The sequence below is a fragment of the Gracilinanus agilis genome, chromosome 3, assembly GCF_016433145.1.
Source record: "Gracilinanus agilis isolate LMUSP501 chromosome 3, AgileGrace, whole genome shotgun sequence".
NCBI classification, from domain to species: Eukaryota; Metazoa; Chordata; class Mammalia; order Didelphimorphia; family Didelphidae; genus Gracilinanus; species Gracilinanus agilis.
Window position 1 is genome coordinate 27,926,335 of NC_058132.1, and position 22,096 is coordinate 27,948,430.

Below are 22,096 nucleotides of genomic sequence, written 5' to 3' on the forward strand. Positions count from 1 at the left end.
ATTAAATCTGTTTTCTGACCTAGAGGTTTGAGGGACAGAGAGTTAAAGGGTCATCAGTTCCCAGATTCTTTCTTCCAAGAATCTTAGTTGCTGATTGAGCTCTGTACACAATGAAGATACTGAGGCCTCCTAAGCCCTTGGACTGTATCTGATAGTTCTCTTTTCTCTCTTCCAGGAGCCCACAGAAACCTCCCTGATGTGAACAGGCCTCTGCCCCCGCTGCCCCTCCTGGGATTTTCTAAGCACCCTGACCTATACCCACCCCCTCTCTGGGGAGAGACAACAGGATTCTGGAGCCGAGACCATGTGACAGCGTTGCCCTTCCCCACCATTCCCCCACCCCCGGCCTCTGCCGGTGCCAAGCCCAGGCCCTGGCCACGGCACCATGATGTTCCGAGACCAGGTTGGCATCCTTGCTGGCTGGTTCAAGGGCTGGAATGAGTGTGAGCAGACAGTGGCCTTGCTGTCACTGTTGAAGCGAGTCACCCGGACCCAGGCCCGATTTCTGCAGCTTTGCCTGGAACACTCCTTGGCAGACTGTAATGATATCCACCTTCTGGAGTCAGAGGCCAACAGTGCTGGTAAGTCTGCTCCCCTCTTAGACTAAGGCACAACACAAGAGCTGGGGATGGAGAAGGAAAGCCAGACAGAGAATTTGTTTGAGGACATCCTACTCTCCAGGTTCGGGGGTTTTTATGTTAGTGTCAAGGTAGTGGTAAGGAACAGGTGGGAGTCCATTCTTCAGGACCTCCTCTGAGTGGCTTTTCAGGGGCTCTAATCATAGAATTAAAGTACTTCATCTATGGTATTTAAGCCAAATGTAGCCTAAAGAGATTGTCTGCTTGTTCCATACAAATTGTTATGGAAGATAGGAAAGTCCAGACATCCTTGGGAATGGGATTAAAAACAAGATCCCTGGACACCTTGGGGAAGGATGGCTTCATAGTTATTAAGATCAACTTCTTGTACTGAAAAGATAAGGCCTCTTATGATGCAAAGTTAAAGAGCCTTGGTGGGGAGGGCTGTGTGATGGGGGAGATAGTCTATAATGGAGCTCATGGTGAGGTTGGATAAGAACAGAATTGGTTTGTGCCTCTAGGCCTGGGCACTCAACCAAAGAATATTCTAGGATGGATCCCCAAGCTACCACTGAGGTACCCCTGCCCAGTGCCTCTACCAGATGGGACCGGAGGTTGAGAGAGATTGACCTGCCAAGCCCAATTGGACACTGGCTCCTAGTCCTAGTCCATATGGATGCTGGGCACCCAGTGGAGATTTATTTATGGTCAGGAAGAGAGGGGGTAGGGCAGAGGGAGAAGAACTTTACCTGATGTATCATCTGGGAACAGTGCCTGGTCATCCTGGCCTTCTTCCTCATGCCCTTCTGGTCCTAGGCCCCTAAAGTGAGTATCCTTTCTTTTGCCACCTGGTCCTATTCAGTTTAAAAACTGAAGCTAGTAAATCCTCAGAGACCCCAGGAAAGTGTGATGCTCTGAGGAGCTCCCAGTTCTCTTCTCACCCTGGGTCCTAGATGCTGGGGTGTTTGGGCTATTTAATGGAAAGGTTATAGAGTGGGAGGGAAGGCCCTAGTCAGACCAGATTAGATTCTGGCTGTTGCCCAGGAGGGATGTAGTCCAGCCCTAAAGCTGGATCAGGAGACAGCAGAGGGAGAGTTAGACCTCGGTATGTTTTGAGTTCAAATCCTCTTCCTCTGTTTCCAACCTCATCAATAAAATGGGACTGGTGATTTGTAAAGTGCCTCCATCATGGGTGCTTGTGGGCATCAGATGGGATCCTGGGTGTACAGCTCTCTATGAGCCTTCAAACTTGATGTCATTGTCAGGTTCCTTTCCTTCCCTTGGGGTTTCTTAGGGAATTGTGGAACAGAGAATCTATGGGCATAGGGCAGAGGGCAGCTCATCTTTTACATTCTCCTCACCTATCTGTATGCCTGTAGGGTCCAGAGGAGGATTTGAGTTGCTGGGGCTAATAAGAGGAATAAGACATAAGAAGCCAGGAACTCCTTCAAAAGGTAGCAGGCTCACTGTGTTTTTGAGCAGAGCTCAAAAAGAGCAGAGCTGTTAACATTTGTGCAGTAAAGAGTAGAGAGGACCTATTGGGGTTTGGTCTGGCCCACGAAGGCCAAAGAGGAAGGAAGAACCTGGAAAAGGCTTTAGGGGGGAATGGGGGGAGAGGCACAGGGGCAGTGTGGCCTGGACAAAGGTTGTCTGTAGGGAGCAAGGGGAGATAAGGCTGCAAGTCTGAGTGGATAATCAGATTGTCAGAGGACCTCAGATATAGCCCTAAGGAAACAGTGAAACTCTCCTACCCCTGGATTCCTGCTCTTGAGCCTATGTGTTGAAAGACAAGAGCTTCAGGACCCTCTCTTGTATTTCCCATGCCTCCTAGCATGATGCTGGACCATCAGGGCACTGGGAAACTAACTTAGTGGATTATGTGAGTTAGTGGACCCACTTCCCCCAAATGTGGATGCAGATCCATCCCCATCCCCTTGTGGATTTCACATAACAAAATTGAGAGTGTATATCCTGCCTTTGGCATTCTACCTTAGTCAGAGGACCCCCCCCCCAGAGACTTCCCCCACCCTCCCCTGGTTGGGAAAATGTGCTCTATGGCTGTTCATAAATGGTATGAGTAGACAATAAATAGGTAGTTTAGGATACAATATGTATTCAACACCCTTCCACTTGGCTGTGTAGCCTAGGGATAGGTCCTTGCTTTTCTCAGTGTGTCATACTTCCCGAGAAGGTTCTCATTTATACCCTTGAATTGGGGTTGTTGCCCTTTGCTTTGAATTTGTTTTGAAATTCCCCTGGCAGGGTCAGAGAGCACATTGTGCAGAATCCAGGGAGCTTCCTCCATAGGAGGGAAGTTGGGTGGTATAATGTGATCCACTGAGAGATTGAGAGGAGAATTACTGTTAGACCAGAGTTTCTTAACCTTTTTTGTGCCAAGGGGCTTCATCTTCACAATTACCTTAGGAGGTAGATATAGGCATTATCCCCATTTTACAGAGGAGGAAACTGATGCAGCCAGAGGTAAAATGACTTGCCCGGGGTCACACAACTAAGAAATGTGAGGCTGGATCTGAACCCAGATCTTCCTGATTCCAGGCCCAGCTTTCTCTCCACTGTTCTACCAGCTGCTTCTGAACATAATGTTAATAAAATCCATTGGATTACAAAGGTAACAATTATATTGAAATACAGTTATTCACTATAAAAAAAAATCATGGAATCCAGGTCAAGAACCTGGTTCTTGGTTAAACTAAAGGTAAAGGCTATTGGGATCTATCCGAGATAGATCCCAAGTAGCAGGAGCTCCTTCTAGTACCTGGGAGGAAGGGCTCCCATGAAGGCAGCTTTGCAGACTCCCTCCTACTCTGGGAGTGCCAGAGGAAGAGGCAGCTGATCTGAGGACCCAGGAGTAGATAGTTTGCTCCTTCCTCCATGCTACTATCCAGCTGTAAGTGACATAAACTTGGGCCCCCTTGGAGGGCCACGGCCAGGCAGGTGGGGGGGGGGCCTGGGGACAGATGAACTGGATTCCATTTCTTGTCCCTTAAGTTCTCTGAACAGCACTCCCAATATGCCTCCTGCTCGTATTGAGTTTTGTGAATTCAAAGCCATACATCGCCCCATTCCCCCCCCTCCCACCCCCAGAAAACAAATCAGTCAACTAACCTCAGGATTAGTTATTCTGCTCCCCTCCTTTCTTGCTTTGCCTCACTCTGGCTCAATCTGGGTGGGGAAACTGAGGTCAGGAAAGGGCAAGTGAGTCACCAGATCAGGGACCTGATCCCAGGCCAGATCATTGCCCTCATACAAACACCATACATCCTGGGGTGGAGTTAGGGAAAGCCTCATCTTTCCCCTTTTCCCCTGGAAGAATGAGCCCAGCAATGCTGTTCTTTCATGAGTTCTTTCAGTCCAGTTCATTATACAAAAATGTGAGCCTCCCTCGTGGCCTATTTCCCCTCACTCCTCCCCCTTCCCCCAAACAGCAATGGCTCAAGCCTGGGGAATGGGCAGTTGCTCTCAGCCAAACCTCAGCCCCTCTGGCAGCTGCCCAACATGATTGCAACAGTAGGGGATGTAAAAATGGGCTTGGCCCCATCTGAGCTTCAGATATATTTGGCCCCCAAAAGCTGCCAAGCCTCAGGGTCATGCCCTACTTAGCTCTAGTTGGCCCTCTCCTTGCTGCTACCACCTCCCTGTGGGGCCCACCCACTCTCCACCCCTGCCAGACCAGCCCTTTTCCCTATCCAAGTCATATCACTGTCCCCTGTCTGCAAGTACAGGTTTATGGCTCAGTGAGGATGGGACAGAACATGATACTTTCTTCATTCTCCCCTTCCCCCTTGGTACCCTTCGGTCATAGTTGATTGTTGTGCCTCTGGCTTAGAGGGCCACAGTCACATCTGGTTGTGGTAAAAGAATTTCCTGTGAGATTCCCTTGTACCACCATCACAGATCTGTGGGAGAACAGCAAGCATCAGGATGGAGTGGGAGCCAGAGTAGGCATGGTGTATCCTCTTCAGACTCTCCTACAAACAAAATTGGCTTTTTTGGGAAGTGGTGGGGGGGAGGGGGGGTCAGAGCCAAGGGTGAGATCCCAAAATACATTGCCCTCTTCTCCCCTCCTATTTTAGCCTCCACCATTGCAGACAGCCCCTTGAAATTTTCAATTCATATATATTTATCTTAGACTCAACTGAATGCTTTGTTTTGTTATGGATGACCCTGACTAGGACAAATTCCTACCCATTACCCATAGTCTCAGTGGGGGCTGTTCCTTTAGGGGCCAATCTGAATTCCTTGGAGTAGTTCTACCATCTGTTTCTCAGGCATCTTCCGACTCAGTGTAGGGTCCTACCCCCAAGGCTAGACTCTGCGTCAGAAACAACTCTGCCCTTTCTCCAAAGCAGAACAAGGTCTTTCATTAAACGAAGGATTCACTGAAGCAGTGTTTCTTTACGCACAGACTTGTTGCCTGGGCTTCAACAGAGGGTGTGCCCTCTCAAGGCCCTGGTGGTGTCTTGAGCACAGCAGCTAGGTTTTCCTGTGACCCAGAGACCTCTACTCCTCTTGAGGTCCAAACAAATGTCAGTTGAAACTGTACACCTCAAAGTGAGGGTGATAAACCAGGCATGAAAACCCTGACAGAATTTTTGATGGTGAGGAAAGGAAGGTAGTAAGAAGAGCGACTTGGGAAAAGCCCTCCCATGATTCCATAATTGAGTTTGGTTTCCTCAAGATTCTTTTTTTCTTTTTAACCCTTACCTTCTGTCCTAGTAACAACTCTTAAGACAGTAGGGGAAAAGCTAGGGAGTCTGAATTAAGTGACTTGCCCAAGGGCTTGGAAGTACCCAAGACCAGATTTGAACCTAGGTCTTCCTAATTCTGGGCCTGGCACTCTATCTGTTGGGCCCTTAGCTGGTATAAGGAATGAGGTAGGAGGGAGAGTAAGGAGCTCAGCACAGAGATTGGGAATAAAATAGCTTCTTTTCCTTTTTACTAAAGCCAAGGTCATCTGTAACTGGCCTCCTGGGTATAGAACTTGTTTTTGTCTCATAGAGCTTTATGACCACAAGGATTGAAGGTGGGAGAGGGTAAAAGAGACCTATAGGCTGAAAGAGTGAAACCTTTTAGTTTTGGGAGACAGAAGTTGAGTAGGAACTGGGATTCTAAGAAATTGCTGAAGTCCTAGATACTAAAATTAACCTTTGCTTCCACCCTGCCTCTACACAATCAGGTCAAGGGTTTAAGGAGATTTAGGCCAAATAGAAGGACCTCATTAAGCCCCAAAGGTGGTAGTGTAGGCAGAAGAGAGATTGCTAGGTTTGGAGTTACCAGGCACTTCCCACACACTTTAACAGCCTGGTGACCTTGGGCTAGTCTGGTGGGACAGAGGTGGGTAGTAAATAAGGAGGGCAGCAGCTAGTGAACTTGGAGGCCAGAAAGACCATGCTGGCACTGCTAGGGAACCTCAGGCAACTGAGTTGGCCTCTCTGAGTCCCAGTTTCCTCATCTGTAAAATGAAGGGGTCAGCCTCAGTGATCTCTGAGGTCCCTTCTACTTTAAAATATCCAGTCCATGGTGGGTGTTAGACAGCCCAGGCTGAATTATCAGGGAATTCAGGAAGAATTTAGCTACATTACTGATGACTAATCCCAAAAATGTGGCTGTGGATCCAGGCATTGGGGGATATCCTTCCTACACCTAAATCCAAACCCATGCAGCTTGGATCCTTTAGATGTCCAACTTGTAGGACTATGGCAGCTGGTAAGTATGAGGTTGCCTGAGCTCCCCAATGGCAGGCATTCCCCCTGATAGTCAGGCTGGGAAGGAGAGAGAGGAATAGAACTGAGAGAGAGAGACAGACAGACAGACAGACAGACAGACACAGAGAGAGACAGAGAGACAGAGAGAGAGAGAAGGGAGTTGGAAGGTGGGGACCACTTGTGTTTCTAGGCCCCAGAATTGGAGAAAGACAAGCTCCTCTGGAAAGTTTACTGTAGAGGGAGCTCTTCTGAGCCCTGATGGGAAGGCAAAGAACTAGCTTAGCTCCCCAAATGCCTGGAGACCAGGATGCTTGGTTTCTTTTGATAATATCCTCTTTCTCTTGTAGTTGGCAAGGTAATTCCCCTTTCTGAGCTTTGACATTCAGCATGCAAATTAGACATAAGTTTTGAGTCTGCCTTTTTCTTTGGGAATAGAAGGGACCAGAGGATGGGTTGGAAGCTGTCATGGGGAGTAAGGGATCATGGTTCTACACAGAGAGACTTAACTTTTCTGCTTGTGTCTAGGAGGGCAGAGAGGCAAGGGATCTGCCATAGCCTTTCAGGATTAGTATGCAAATGCAGCTGCCTGAGAATTCACATAGATGCACAGAAGACCCTTGGGGTCTGTGGGCCCAGACTGAGTTTTCCAGGCCCTAGTCTCTGCTTTCTGAAAAATATCAAAAGGGAATGGTGTAGAGAATGAAATGACATTTGTTCCCTTTCCTGAAGGGGGGACTCTTTAGTCTGCTTTAGCTTGTCTCAAAAACAATTGGAGGGGGGGAAGCTGGGTAGCTCAGTGGATTGAGAGCCAGGCCTAGTAGACGGGAGGTCCTGGGTTCAAATCTGGCCTCAGACACTTCCTAGCTGTGTGACCCTGGGCAAGTCACTTAACCCCTATTTCCTAGCCCTTACCACTCTTCTGCCTTGGAGCCAATACACAGTATTGACTCCAAGACAGAAGGTAAGGGTTTAAAAAAAATGGAGGGGGGCTGAAAAGGAGGTATGCAATCAGTTAGTGAGTCTCTAGCCCCCCCCCACTCTCCAAGCCTTTTCTCTGTTAGGGGAGGAGCAAGGTTCTTTCTCTTAAGAAGCTTACAGTCAAGGAGTGAGGAGGTAGGTTACCCAACGTTTAGGTATTGCCTGTTGCCTTTCCCATGACTCTTCTCACTCTAGGTAGACTGAGCTCTTTACCATCTCTCCTGTCTTTGTCTCTTCCCTTTAGCCATCATTAACCAATGGCAGCAAGAGTCCAAAGAGAAGGTCGTCTCCCTCTTATTGTCCCATCTACCCCTGCTCCAGCCTGGCAACACAGAGGCCAAGTCTGAGTATATGAAGCTGCTGCAGAAGGTGCTGGCCTACTCTATAGAGAACAACGCCTTCATTGAGGAGAGTCGGCAATTGCTCTCCTATGCCCTCATTCACCCGGCCACCACATTGGAGGACCGAAACTCACTAGCCCTCTGGCTCAGCCACCTAGAGGAACGGCTGGCTGGTGGCTTCCGGACCCGAGCTGAGACTGCCTACCACTCCCGCCAGGGCTCAGATGAATGGGGTGGCCCTGGGGAGGCTGGCCCTGGGGAGCTAGGGCCAGGCTGGCAGGACAAGCCGCCACGAGAAAATGGACATGTGCCCTTCCACCCTTCTGGTGCAGTGCCATCCACCATCAACAGTATTGGGAGCAACGCTAATGCAGGTGAGGCCTGCCCCATAGGTTTCCCTTTAGCTGTCACTGGTCCATGGCCTGAGCCTGGTTGGGAGCACTTTGGATCCAACTCTAGCTCCTGCCTAGTTCAAAGAAATAAAATATCACAGACCATGGAAGTAAGATGGCATTTTAGAGATCTCGAGGCCAACCTCTTCACCTTCCAAATGAGAAACTGAGATTATTGGGGGTAGGGAGGGAGTGATTTGCCAGAGGTCACCTGTGGTGGTAGTGGATGAGTGGAACCTAGTGGCTGGGTCAGCTGGTCTTATTAAGTGCTAAATGAGTGGGACAGACAGTCAGGGAAGGGATAGCTTTTAGTGTGGGCTGAGAAGACTTCTGAAGTGCTGATCGGGGACTTAGAGAATTGGGGGTTGGGGGTGGGGGGAAGGCTTGGTAGGGGACAACAGCATGAACAAAGAGATGGAGGCAGAAATGAGTGGAGGTTTTGGGGGGGCAGGACTTAAGGCTGCATCAGGTAGGTTGAATCTAGACGATAGAAGGCCTTGAATGTTGGGATGAGCAATTTTGTCTGGATGCTTCAGGAAATTAGAATCTTCCATGGTTTTTTGAGCAGAGGAGTAATGTAGTAAAAGCAGTATTTAAGGAAAATTATCCTGTCAGATATGCGGGATAAACTGGAGGTGGGAAAGAGACAAGAGTTTGATGAAAAATAGAAAGTGCTCTCTTAGCGAGAGGCTTTTTATTCTCTTTATTCTGTGGTCAGTCTCAGGCCCTGTATGGGGACAGTCTGTTCATTCCCATCTCTCACTTCCTTTCATCTTGGCTTCATTGCTCTTCTAGCCCTCCCTCCTTCCTCCTCCCTCCACCTCCAAATGGACCTGGGATCTGGGGAGGGAGTAGGAAGGGACCTGTGCCCTGAGGGGTAGAGGAGGCTGGATGTGCCAAGCAAGTTGAAGATGGGGTTGAAGGGGTCAATACTTTGTTCTGAAGAGAGTTTTCCCTGCCGGTGTCAATCATCTTCTCCCATGTTCCCATTCCGCTCCATTCAAGATCCTGGAAAGCTTGCCCTCCCCTGGCCTGGGATCTGTCTAGCACCTTCCTCTTTGAGAACTCATTATGCCTGAGGGGGCAGAAGCCGGGAATAGGGGAGTCTGGACTTCAGGGTTCTCCTGCAGAGAAGGAAGAGACAAAGGATGAGATGAAAGGGCCTGGAAAAAGGAGGCAAGGTTAGAATTTTATTCATAAAGAGAAAAGGCAGCAGCAGGTACCTAGCGACTCTGAATTCAGGCCTACTGAGCTTAGCATCAGGTTAGTGCTTCCATCTCCGGAAATACTTGAGCACAAGGAAAGGGGGCTAGACCAGAGCACACACACACATCCAGGCACCCAGCTAAGGGACTCCAGGAACTACTGCCTGCCCCTCAAGAGCTGAGCAGCTGGAGAGGGAGGGGGAGGGATAAGGGAGGGTGTTGGGGTTAGGCCTGCCTGTAAAGAACTTCTGTGAGGTTGGATGAACTGGCAGTTAGGAGATGTGGGTTCTAGACCTCCTCTGCTGGAGGCCAGTCACTTACCCTTCCTGGGTCTCATCTCCTTCTTTGGGACCAGTGGGTAACAGCCCTTGTGAAGAGCAAATGAGATGATGGATGGACTTGAATAGCACTGATAGCGCTAGAGTGTGTGATTACCTGGGGAGGAGGGGGCTGGGCTTCCCAACCCTGGGGCCCTGAGAGGCTGACGACCTCCTCCCCCTATACTTCCTCTTTAGGCCTCCCCTGCCAAATGCACCCAAGCCCGCTGAAGCGTTCCATGTCGCTCATCCCCACGAGCCCGCAGGGCCCTGGTGAATGGCTGAACCCAGAGGAAATGGGGGCAAGAGCAGCCTTTGCCCCACCCGACCACGCGCCCCTCTCACCCCAGAGCAGTGTGGCTTCCTCAGGCAGTGAGCAGACGGAGGAGCAGGGCTCCAGCCGGAACACTTTCCAGGAGGATGGCAGTGGCATGAAAGGTGAGCCAGGGTGGGTGGTTCTGCCCTTCTTGGCTCCAGCCCACCCCTGGGTTTACCTGGCCTGATCCCTTGGGCAGGTGGGGCAGCCAAATCCATGAAGCAGTTTTGGGAATCCTTTGAGAGAAATATTAATATTGAGGTTCTCTCAGAACAAATAATACATCTATTCTGGAAAAAAATAGGTAGAAGCAGACTCTGGTTCAGAGGACAATTCCTGGAAAAAGCACTGGTCTCTTTTGGGGGTCTAGCTCTGAGGCAGAAAGGGCACAGTGGCAGAGGACCTCATCCCTCTGTCACTCACTCAGCCATCATTTAGGACATACCTACTCTGAACCAGGTCTTGTGTTTGGTTTGGGGGGTGGGGTACACAGACAAAGCTGAAGCAGTCCCTCTCCCCAAGGAGCTTCTGTTTGATTTGGGAAGACAACCATGTCCTTCAGGAGGTAGATTTGGGAATGGAAGGAGGGAGGATCAGAAAAGGCTCCACAGAAAAGATGTGAGGGTCAGCTGGACACCATAGTTGTGACAAGTCCTCTTTTCCACACCCCAGATGTGCCATTATGGCTTAAGAGTCTTCGCTTACACAAATACGCAGCCCTCTTCTCCCAGATGAGCTATGAGGAGATGATGACCCTGACTGAACAGCATCTGGAATCTCAGGTGAGTTCCCAGACTTCTCCCAGAGCCCCAAAAGAGATCTCTGTGAATTAGGTTCCTTCCCTTCCCATCTGGGTCCTCAGGCCAGGCTATGGCCAGAGCCTCTGAAGGAGTCACCAATGGAACCCAGTTCTTCTCATGCCCACCTATTGCAGACTCTTTGCTCCATTATAACCTGAGAGGGCCTCTCAGGATCCCTCTGAGACCTTTCCTCCTCCCTACACAGAACGTGACCAAAGGTGCCCGTCACAAGATCGCCCTGAGCATCCAGAAGCTTCGTGAGAGGCAGAGTGTCCTCAAGTCCCTGGAGAAGGTGATGACTTGCTGGGAGGGCATTTGGTGGAGGTAGTGTGGTGTCTGGAAGCTCACCAGGATGGGTGTCAGGACACTCACCATGGATGGAATGGAGAACCTTCTCAGGCCACTTCTCATCTCAGGGTCCAATTCTCCATCTGTCCACTAGACAGGGGTGGGCTTGATTTTTAAGGTCCTTCCAATTTTGAGACACGATTTGTCAGACTTCCCACTTTTAGCTTTAAGATTTAGGACCCCAGGGGTCCAAGAGCCCTGCTCATGCCCTGGAGGAGGCACCCAAGATACTGCCTTCCTGTTCCCAGCTGAGTATTTTATTAAGCACTTAGTGTTTGGGGTAAGACTGTGTATGTGGGGGAGTGAAAAGAACAATGGGGTTGGAGTCAAAGACTCTTTAAGTGTGTGACCTTGTGCCAGTCCCTCTCTGGACCTCATTTGTCAGTCAGCAAGCCTTTATTAAGTGCCTACTGTATCCCCTCAGGTACTGTGCTGAGGCCCTTCCGTACTTCTAAAAAGTCTGTGGTCCTATGATCCTTGAGTATCTTTCTGTCTCTCTCAACCTTGGCTCCTCCTGTGCCTTCTGAACCCTTTCTGACTCCCCTCGTGTTTGTGTGTGCTCTCACCCCATCCCCAGGATGTGCTGGAAGGTGGGAACCTGAGGAATGCTTTACAGGAGCTCCAGCAGATCATTGTCACACCCATTAAGGCCTACAGCATCCTTCAGGCAGCTGTGGTGGCTGCAGCCAAGGAGGGGGGCAGGGGGGAGCCGCCGCTGAGCGCCGAGCCCCCCCCAGCTCGCCCAGGCCCTGAGAAGGTCCCTGAGGCCAAGGATGCCCCAGCAGAAAGCTATCCCCCCCAGCCGGCCCCTGCCCCCAGTGATGGTAGTGAGCCAGCCACAGCCCCTGTCGCCGATGGAGACCTCCCTAGCCAGTTTACCCGTGTGATGGGCAAAGGTGAGCACCCCCTCCTGGACACCAAAGGCCAAGGGAGTTGGGGGTGGGGGGAGTGGGGGAGATGAAAACTTGTGCTCAGCTGTTGCCTAGATTCTGGTGACTAAATCAGATGTGCTTTGCTGACCCTCTTCCCAAGGGCAGAGGCCAAGGATCTGGGAGGGTCAGGAGCAGAGATCCTTCCCCTACGTAGACCTTTGTACTTGTTTGTACTTCACCCATCCCCTCTGTATCAGCTTTATTTGTACAGTCTTGTCTTCCCTAGTAGACTGTAAACTTCCCCAATGGCAGGGGCTGAGTCTCTTCATTTTTTAGCCAGTTTTGAGGTGAATGTATTGACTCGTGGAGTAGACAAGAGAGTAGGTGGAGGTCTGCTGCTGGAGATCTAGTTGGGCTTGCTTCAGGGTGTGGGGAGATGAGTGGGAGGGGAAGCAGCTTACCAAAGCCCTTGGCCACTGACTGGGAGCTTTCTGTTCCAGCAAAGTCTTCTTGCTAACTAGATGCTTTGTGTTGTCAAAATCCCATGGTGTGCTACTATCATGGGCCCTACGTCCAGCACCCTGGAGCAGGGCCCTGTTTGCTTGCCCCCTGGTCACAGTTCTGAGAGGCTGGTGCAGGGCAGTACCAAGACCTTACTTGTAATCTCTTTCCCTTCCTCCTTCCCCAATTAGTGTGCACCCAGCTGCTGGTGTCCCGGCCAGATGAGGAAAACATTACTAGTTACCTCCAGCTCATCGAAAAGTGCCTGACACATGAGGTGAGCCCTCCCTAGATGTTCTTGATGGGTTTCTGATAGCTTTTGACCAGGCAATTCTGAATGAACTTTACTCTCTGCTGCTCCCCCTACCCCCAGGCTTTTACCGAGACACAGAAGAAGCGCCTGCTGTCCTGGAAACAGCAGGTCCTGAAGCTGCTCCGAACGTTTCCCCGAAAAGCTGCCCTAGAAATGCAGAGCTACCGGCAGCAGCAGAAGGGGTAAGAACCAAGGAGGGACAGACTGTGTATGGGCAGGATCCTTTCTCCTCTCAGTTTCTGGAGGGGAAGCCCTGGCCCAGCTCCCATCATGCACATCAGGAAAGAGCTGTGGTTGCTGCCATTAGAGACCACTGAAGGTCTGCCAAGCCATTTACATGATCCTTATTGCAGGCTCCCATCTGGAGCCTTAACTCTTGGAGACGCTGGTGAGCACTTATAGCCAGCACACCTTTCTGCCAAGCTTCCCAAATAGAGTTCCTCTTGTGTGTCTCCTCAGGGTGGGTGAGGAAGCAGGACAAGGATCCAGAGTCATGACCTTCACACCCTTCCCCTTCTCTTTTGGCAGCTGGGCTTTTGGCTCCAACTCTCTCCCCATAGCTGGTTCTGTGGGGATGGGAGTGACCCGGCGGGCCCAGAGGCAGTTCCAGATGCCTCCTCGGGCTCTGCCACCTAGCCGAATGGGCATCCTGAGCCCTGCAGGCATTGGAGGCGTTTCACCTCGGCATGCCCTCACCAGCCCTAGTCTTGGGGGGCAAGGACGACAGGTAAGTGTCAGTCAGGGCTGGGAGCATGGGGAGACAAGATGCCAGCTGGGGTGGTAGCCAGGAAGAATGCTTCTGGAGGGGAGCTGTGATTGGGTTAAAAGAGTGGTACACCTCTATGGGGGTGCTTCCCAACTTCTGCCCTCACCACCACCTCTCTTGTGTCTGGCCTTCTGACTCAATACAGAATCTGTGGTTCGCCAATCCTGGAGGCAGTAACAGCATGCCCAGCCAGAGCCGGAGCTCCGTGCAGCGCACTCACTCCCTCCCTGTGCATTCCTCCCCCCAGGCTCTCCTCATGTTCCCGCCAGGTGAGGCTCCTCCTTCCTGAGTCCTGGTTTTGGCCTCTGGCTTTTTTCTTTTGGTTCCTCTCTCTTTTTTTTGGTTCCTCTCTTTTTTACCCCTCTGTTCTTCATCTCATGGTGTTTGGAGCTCTCATTCTCTGGGTTTTCAGTCTGAATCTTGATCTTACTCTGTTCCTCTTTATTTTTACACGTCAACTACAATGTAACTTAAATAAACTGAGGCCTAAATTTTATGGTCTCTGAGGTCCCTTTTTGACCTAGGATTCTGAAGGATAAATAGACACATGAATAAAAGGAACGTACCAGGAGGTTTGATTTAATCCAAAGCTTTTGGCAAAGTTTCATATCAAAAAGGACTTTTCATTTTCCCAAAGATTTTTTATTAGTGTGTCATCTGGCAATGGGGAGGTAGTGGTTGTTTTGCACAATTGATTAACTTAGAAATAGAAAAGAAAAAGGAGAGAGAAACAGGTACTTCTTGGATTAGAATGGATTTTGAGGTCACAACTAGGACTACAGGGATCAGTACTGGGAGGGTTCCATCATTTAGTCATATTCAACTCTTTGTGACCCCCCCTGGACTGTAGTGCACTGGTGCTGACCAGTGTGCTACATATAGTCCAGGGGGTTAGAGTTAGGGTTAGGTTTTCTGGGCAGAGATCCTGGAGTGGTTTGCCATTTCTTTATCTAGCTCATTTTATAAATGAAGAAACTGAGGTAAACAGCATGAAGTGATTTGCCCAGGGTCACACAACTAATGTCTAAGGCCAGATTTGAACTCAGTTCTTCTTGACTCCAGTCCTAGTGCTCTATCCACTGAGCCATCTAGCTCCCAGAATAAGCAAATGATCTAGAAAAAATATGGTCAGGCATTTTTTTCTAAGCTTGTATGTGTTTCATGAGTTAATTGCCGAACCATTGGTGATGAAATACAGGCATACCTCACAAACCTGTATGACTGGAGGAAAAAGGTAAGTTAAATTTCCCAGTAGGCAAGTTTAACTTCAGGCACTTATTAGTTAGCCTTTTGCCTGTTTTTGCCTAATAGTACAGTGATGGGCTTTGTCCTCACGTTAGAAATGCATGATCCAGAATCTTACAATAATTTGGGCTTTAGAGACATCTCCCCTCTGTTGCTCTGTGTATTCTCAGAAGGGGGATTGGAGATAGGACCCAACACCTTTCTGACTCATGGAAAAGGGTCATACTTGCATGATTTTTAAGGTCCTTTCCTACTCCTCTGATATTCTATGATTCTGTGCTTCTCTGGAGTTGGAGAAGGTGCTTAGGAGAGACGTTATCACAGAGAAGCTCTAGACAACGGTCAGCAACCTTTTTGGCCGTGAGAGCCATAAACGCATGCGGAAGGAGGAGGATGGAGGTGGAAGGCGCTAGAATATGGGGCGGGGGCTGAAGGGCCCCCTGGGGCACATCCTGGGGCTCTGCCCAGACTGGCCAGTTGGGAGGTGGAGCCAACTATGGCTCCAGAGCCATACATTGCCGACCCCTGCTCTAGGACATTGCCTGAAGTGCGATGCCATGGTCTAGAAGGATTTGGGCTGAGATGGGATAGGTTGGGATTCTGGGTATGGAAAGCAGCCTGCTGACTTGTTTCCCACCCCACTATGCCCAGACTTGTGGCATTGGAAGACCAGCCACTCATATACACTGGCTGTTCCCCATCAACAACAAAACCCTGGTCAGCCCATTTTGTCCAGTGAGAAGTGGCCTTCATCTTTTCATGAAAAGGGCTGACTTTGAAATAGAAGCATGGTTAGGAAGGGCTTCATTTGACAGATGGACAGTGGATAAGGTGAGGAGGCTTGGAGCCAGCCTTTAAGAAGTGGACATACATCCTCCTGGAAGGCAGGCCCTGCAGTTCTGTCTTTCATTTCTAGCCACCCTCCATCTTGCTCCATTTCTGCATCCTGGTGCCATCCACCATTTCTCTTGCCATCTTCTCACACTTTTCCCCTTTACCTCTGTCCAGATTGCCAGGTCCCGGGCCCAGACCTGGAGATCAACCCTACGCTGGAGTCTCTATGCCTCAGCATGACGGAGCACGCCTTGGGTGGTGAGAGCTTCCCTCCTTCCGGTCCCCTCTACAGGCTCCTTTCTCGAGAATGATCCCCGGGCCTTCCCTCTTCATCCACAGAACAGTGCCAGGCCTGCAGGCCTGAGCTGAGAAGCCACACCACTGTGCAGGAGGCCTGGGTGCCAGGGATGCCCATCTGGGGAGGTCTGGAAGCCCCACCCCTGATCTCCTTCAGCTCCTGACCCCCCTCCTTCCTCTCTCTCTCACCACAGATGGGACAGACAAAACTTCCACAATCTGATGTGACTGAGAGCCCAGCGGATGTGTCGTCCCCCTGGGGTGGGGAGAGGGGCCACCCCATCCCCTCAGTGACAAGAGGGGGGGGGTGTTGGCTCAGTTATATGTTCTAATATTTTTCTACTTTATTATCCCTTTAACTCTGGTTTAATATTGATAGACACCATTCGCCCCCCTCCCCCCCTGGAGGCCCCACGTTGCTATGACGCAGGGTATAGAGGGGGATCTCTGCTGAGGGCCAGGGCATGGTGGGGAGGGGATCCAGGGCCAGGGGAACTGCCCTAGGCACCTCTCCTTCCCCTGCTTCCTTTCTGGACAGTGGCTTTCCCAGAACTCTGGACACCCCTCCCCAGAGAAACCGACTCCAAAGGAGGCCAGCAGACCCACCCACCCTGGGGGGCCTGCCCCAGAGCATCGGGGTGACCGAGCACAGATCTGCCTGCTCTGTTCAACACTTTGGGAGGAGAGGGCAGTGAGGAGACAGAAATCTTGTTTTCTCCCATCATTTCCCCTCTTTCTCACAGACACACACCTTGCCCTAAGGAGGGGAGCCACCTCCCTCTTTTTCCCCCCTCTCTCCCTTCCCAGAGTTTCCGTACGATTAATTTCTTAGGCCTATTTAAGACATATATTTATATAGTTCTTAGCGGTTTCTCTGTCTCTCTCTTTCAATCACTCCCTCCCTCCCTCTCATTTTAATCTCATCATTGGGTCTCTCTGAGCCATGATGTGTGGAGGGAGGGCAACAGGGGAGGCTGAGGGTCTGGGGGATCGAACCAGGGGTGAGGGCAGCGCCTTCTCCCCCATCCTCCCCCCCATCTTCCAGCCTCCCCTATACCCCCTGCCTAGCTCCTGGAGGCCCCGGGGGGGAGGCAGGGCAGGGCAGATAGGTGGGGGAGTGGCCAGTGGGGTCAGAAAGTCTGTTGCCTTAATGCCCCCTCCCTTCACCCCCCCTTCTATACCCGCACCCTAACCAGGAGGTGAGAGACAGGGTGGGGGTGGGGAATGGAAGGCTTCTCTTTTCAGTTTTTTCCTTTTCTTCTAGCCCTCTCCCTGCTCTGTCGTGACCTCACTAAAGTGGAACACTACATCATAGCCCAGAGTCCCATCCCCCCCCCACCCCCTTGGGTGGAGGAGAGTGCCAGGGGCAGTGGGAGGGGAGATGCCAGAGACTCCCGCCCTCTCCCCCAGCCCCCCTCGGGTGGGCCTCTTCTTGGTACAGAAGCTTTTCCCACCCTGCCCCTTCCTACTGGGACTCTCTCAAGCTTTTCACACAGAAAAGGAAAAAAAATGTTATTTTTAGATACATTTTATGAATAACTTTTGTTATGACTATGGCTGGTAACCATTACGTATGTTATTAAAGAAACAAAATGTTGGAAAAAAAAAACCAAAAAACCCCCCCCCCCAAGCCTCCTGGCCCCTTTCCCTTCTTCCCAACAGCCACCCAGTCTGGTGCCCCTGGCTCCACTCTCCCTCCTCAGTTCCTGGTCTATTCCCTTTCCTGCCCCCTTTTTTGCCCAGGGAGGGAGGGGGCAGGGAATCCCAGGGGCCTCATCTCCAGGGGGCCTCCCCACACCCTGGCTGGGGGGAGGGGTGGGGAGGGGCTCGGGTTTATTTATGTACCTCTTGCACTCATCAACCTATGCAAGCCCCTCTCCCCCATCCCCTCCATATTGCTGTGCCTTTGCCTGTCCCCCATCTCCTGGGGATCCTCACCCCACAGGGGGACAAGGGGACACCACGATTTGGAATCAGCAGAATGGTGTTTTGTGGGGTAGGGGTTCCTGTCCACTCTAGGTTCCCCCCCTACCCCCATCCCCAGCCAGGTCCCATCCCATCAATCTGTTAGGCCTGAGCCGGCTCAGCCTACCAGTGAGGACCTCCCTATTGGAAAGGGGTGGGGACCCCCAGAGAGGAGAAAAACACCCTCTCCCACCCTCCAGCCTGACACCAGAGTGTGTGGGACGCAGGCGGCCCCCACCCCGACGGGCAGGACCCAGTCCCCCGTCCCCTATTTTCCCTCCCCTCCCGGGCCCTCCATGGTTTCAGCACTCCATCTTCCCCCAGCCCCACTGGCAGAAGCAGCTTTGAGTAACTGTACACAGTTTTTCTCTCTGTTGGAGAAGACAAATTTGTTGGAGTTTCACTTGTTTAATGGTCCGGGCTTATTTTGGAAAAAAAAAAATCTGACCTTTGTTATAATACATTTAATGAAAACCCAAGACTCCTCCTCTGGCCCAATCTTTGACGCCTTGCTTCTTGGGACTGGGCCCCCTTGTATGGAGTTGGGGCAGGGGGGATGCATGTGCCCAGGCTTCCCCCTCTGGGAAGCAGGAAGGGAGGGGGATGTCCGTTGGGATAAAGGTAACAGATTCCTACCTTTCAACTTATAAACATATTGCCTTTATTGACAGCAAAAAGTTTAAAAAAAAAAATGGGCATTTTCCTTTTGTCCTGAGAATGGTGCCTGAGCTAGAGAGGCCCAGCCCCTCTTGGCCAGTTGGGCAGCCTGTGGTCGGCCACTGAGCCTCAGTCACTGTCACTGGCCTCCTCACTGGAGTCAGAAGCACCCCCTTCACTGCCATCCTCTTGGGCCGAATGGTCACTGGCACTGAGGAAGGAGGGGCTGGGGCTGGGGCTTCGGCTGGGACTGCGGCTGCGGCTAGGACTACGGCTGCGGCTGCGGCTACGGCTGTGCCGCCCGGGCTCCCCCTCACTGCCACTCTCCTCATCCTCGTCTTCCCCACTGCCCCCTGCTCGCCCACCCCCATCTTCTTCCTCTTCTTCCTCCTCTTCATCTTCTTCCGAGTCTGCATCACTTCCAAAGATCTCTTCCTTGTCTCGGGCTGCCCGGGCTTCATCTTCGCTGCTCTCTTCTTCGGGTTCATCTTCCCCGCTCCCACTCTTCTCGCTCTCCTTCTCCTCCTCTCCCCGCTCACTCTCACTGCCTGACCGCTCCTCCTCTTCCTCCTCACTGGCCTCCTTTTCACTGCCGCTTCCTTTTTCTCTTTCTTCATCTGAGGGAAGGACAGAGGGAAAGGGTGTAGATGCCAGGCTGCCCTCCCCAACCTGGGGTACTGGGCAGCCCCAAGTACACTCACCTGAGCCTGGGGCCTCTTTCTCCATCTCCAGCTCCTCCTCTTCCTCTTCTTCTGGCTCATGGTTCTCCAGCTGGGCCTTCCGAGCTTCCTGGAGTGAGGCAGAAGAAGTTCTGTGGCAGCTACCCCTCCCTTCCAGCTCCCCTCCCCCCCACCTCCTCATCTGTCTAGAGGCCCAGGACCTTTACCTGAGCTTCCAGCTCCTTCTCATTCATGTCCCGGTGTTTGACCACAAGCAAGGCATTGGTGCCTGACTGCACTCCAGCCTTGGCCCGACGTTTGCTGAGGCGAACCCTACCATGGGGCAGAGACAAGATCAAAGACCCAAACCATGGACAGAGAAGCCTGGCAGGGAGGGGAGAGGCTGACCACACATACCTGGTCTCTAGCTCATTGTAGTAGACTCCATCTCCTTCTCGGAAGATGAAGAAGTAGTTTTCTTCATAGCCTTTGCTAGCCTTGTTCTTCACGTTCCAGTTGTACTCCCTCGCAATCTTATAATCATAGCTGGGGAGAGACAGGCAGAGGGTGGTCAGCCCATCCTTGCCTGGCTCCTGACTCCCACTTGTGACCACCTGCCCATGCCCCTTACACATCATCTGGGGCATAATCCATCTCTTCTTCCTGGTCACGTTTGCGCTTCCTCATGGTCTCTTCCACTGGCAGAAAGTAGGCCACAAACTGGTTGCCCTCCTCATCCATCATTCCTCTGGAGGGTGGAGGGAAAGGTCAGGATGTCAGAGACAAGGGCTGACAGTCCAGAGGCGCCACTGTTAACTTATACTTGCCTGATCATGGCTTGAGACATCATCTCCAGGGCTGCAGAACCACTGGTATCTTTGGGGGCTGGGTCTGAATCAAAGATCACCTGGGCACAAGGATTGATCCACATCTGGGAAGAGACAGGAAAGGGAAGAAGCTCAGAGAAGGCCATGAGACTCCACATCCTCCTCAACTTCAGAGTCTCTCAGACTGACCTTAAAGTCTGGGAAAACAGGCATCACCTCGACAGGTGTCACCCTGGGCTTGCTGTAGTGCTGAGAAATCTGAAGAGCAGAAGAATCCATAAAAATGGGGCTCCAAGACCCTCCTCCCCCTCTGCAGTCAACTCCTGGCCTCCCTATTACCGACTTCTGGGCATCCTCAAACGTCTTCTCGATAGCTGTGATCTGGCTGTCTCGATCTTTGTAGATCTCTTCCTCGGTGAACTGCTGCTTCACAGACACCCCAATCCTAGGAGAGAGAAATGAGCAGAAATGGCATTCCGGGAAATGGGCACAGACTCCCTTCCCACCCACAACCCTCCTACCTATAACCACTTACTTGACTTCAGGTTTTTCATTGGAGATGCCATAACGGTTGAACTCTGTGGAGATATATTCTGTCTTTCTCATCCAGGGTACCACCTTTGCATGCTGCTGGGACCTGGGGGGAGGAGGATCCAGGATGAGTTTCAGGACTCCCACACCTATAGCTGGACTTGCCCTTAACAGCTGTTCTCCCAAAAATCACCTTTTAGAGCTGGTTGGGGCCTGGATCTCTTCTTCGAGTAATTTTTCATCTGCTGGATCTAGGAGAACTAGAGAAAGTTGTATTGTAAGAAAGGGGAGGGGCCTGGCCTGAGCCCCTCCAAGTCTTCCTATCTCCCTCAGCCCCTCACCATTAGGATCAATTCGGTAGGTGTCGGGGTTGATGAGATCGATAGTGACTCCCAGGTCTGGCTCTGTAAGCAGGTCATGCTTGTGCTGTTTTTCAAGAGATGTCGCCTTATACTGGACAAACCTGGAGGCAAAGGTGGGGAGGAGAGGCCAGTTGCTACCTTTCTCAGAGAGGAAGGGCTCAGGATTTTGTTTCTCTCTTTCCATTTAACAACCATCGCCTTTTTCAGACTGTTTCTGGAACCTTCACCCCCATCCCATAAGACACCCTTCCCTGCCCCTTGCAGAGTAGGAGGAGAGGCAGGGCCTAGGGCCACACTCACCTATTCTGGTCAAAGGGATATGTGATAAACTTGGGGTCAAAAGGGATGTCTGGAAGACTGTTACAGTACTTGACTCGACAGACCACACCGGACCTAAGAGGAGAGGCTCAGAAAGGGTGCTCACTGGCAATTCCACATTCACCCCCAATACAATGCACACAAGCCCCCTTACCCCTCCCTCGGGGTCTTGTGCACCCACCCCTGTACAGATATGCTCCCCAATCAGCCTCCCCTCCCTCCTCCTGGGAGGGGTCCTGTGTTGCTCCCATTACAGATGAACATCAGCCCCCCCCTCCTCTCCCAGAGATCCTGTGGCACCTCCCCACCCCCACTCACCTCTCCGGCAAAGTCCTATGGGAGTTGGGTCTGGGGGGACACAAGGGTTAGGGTTATTTTCGCTTGCCGAGGTGATATCCTCCCATCCCTGGCACCTGGTCCTGAGCCAGGAGCCCCTCTACAAGTTCGAGGAATGCAATCTCAAAGTATAGAAGCACCCAAGAGCAGGGCGGAGGGATGGGGGAAGGGAATGGGTCTCAAAGCGTTGCCCTCAAAGGCATGAGGAAGAGATAAATTCCAGGGTCCCCGCTCTCATTGGGGGTGGGGAGGGAGCCGCAGCCCCGGATGGTCGGGGCTCAGTGACGTCACCCAGAACCTGGGGTACACTGACGTCACGGGGAGGGACAGTGACGTCGGCAGGGGATGGCGCGCGGGGCGGTTCCTAAGGGGGCCCCCGGCTGAGCGCGCTCACCTGTGGCCGTCTTCCCGCTGGGCCTGGGTCTGGATGGTGGGCGCCATGACGGCGGCGACGAGAAGGTTCACTGGTCGTGATTGGGGCCAAGCCTTGCCCGCGAGCCACCCAGGGGGCTCTCGAGGCAACTCTGTGGACCGCTCCGCCTCCCAGCTACCCTGGCGGCGGCGGCGGCAGCGAGGACCCCGCAGGCCTCTAAGGCCAAGCTACCCACTATG

At 51.8% G+C, this 22,096-nt stretch overlaps 2 protein-coding genes across 4 annotated transcripts; one reads left to right on the forward strand and one right to left on the reverse strand.

Moving 5' to 3' along the window:
* Positions 1-385: 385 nt before the first annotated feature.
* Positions 386-16,188, forward strand: SAMD4B (sterile alpha motif domain containing 4B). 3 transcript variants are annotated; one of them, XM_044667420.1, is made up of 12 exons: positions 386-581; positions 7,527-7,997; positions 9,736-9,975; positions 10,526-10,635; positions 10,859-10,945; positions 11,579-11,897; positions 12,566-12,651; positions 12,748-12,869; positions 13,216-13,414; positions 13,599-13,722; positions 15,707-15,790; positions 16,024-16,188. In XM_044667420.1, the coding sequence occupies exons 1-12, from the start codon at positions 386-388 to the stop codon at positions 16,050-16,052; spliced, it is 2,067 nt and encodes a 688-aa protein (XP_044523355.1). In that variant the 3' UTR covers positions 16,053-16,188. The 3 variants fall into 3 exon arrangements, with proteins under 3 accessions (XP_044523355.1, XP_044523356.1, XP_044523354.1); XM_044667421.1 differs by lacking the exon at positions 9,736-9,975; XM_044667419.1 differs by lacking the exon at positions 16,024-16,188 and having other exon boundaries at positions 15,707-15,903.
* A 1,151-nt stretch (positions 16,189-17,339) lies between these two features.
* Positions 17,340-22,047, reverse strand: PAF1 (PAF1 homolog, Paf1/RNA polymerase II complex component). The gene is made up of 14 exons (XM_044667423.1): positions 21,879-22,047; positions 21,467-21,496; positions 21,131-21,223; positions 20,810-20,931; positions 20,662-20,728; positions 20,473-20,574; positions 20,277-20,382; positions 20,127-20,195; positions 19,938-20,041; positions 19,742-19,858; positions 19,528-19,656; positions 19,338-19,443; positions 19,153-19,240; positions 17,340-19,068 (listed from the first exon to the last, which is right to left on the reverse strand). Exons 1-14 carry the CDS (start codon positions 21,923-21,925, stop codon positions 18,581-18,583), a joined length of 1,668 nt encoding a protein of 555 aa, XP_044523358.1. The 5' UTR covers positions 21,926-22,047; the 3' UTR covers positions 17,340-18,580.
* Between the last annotated feature and the right edge of the window lie 49 nt (positions 22,048-22,096).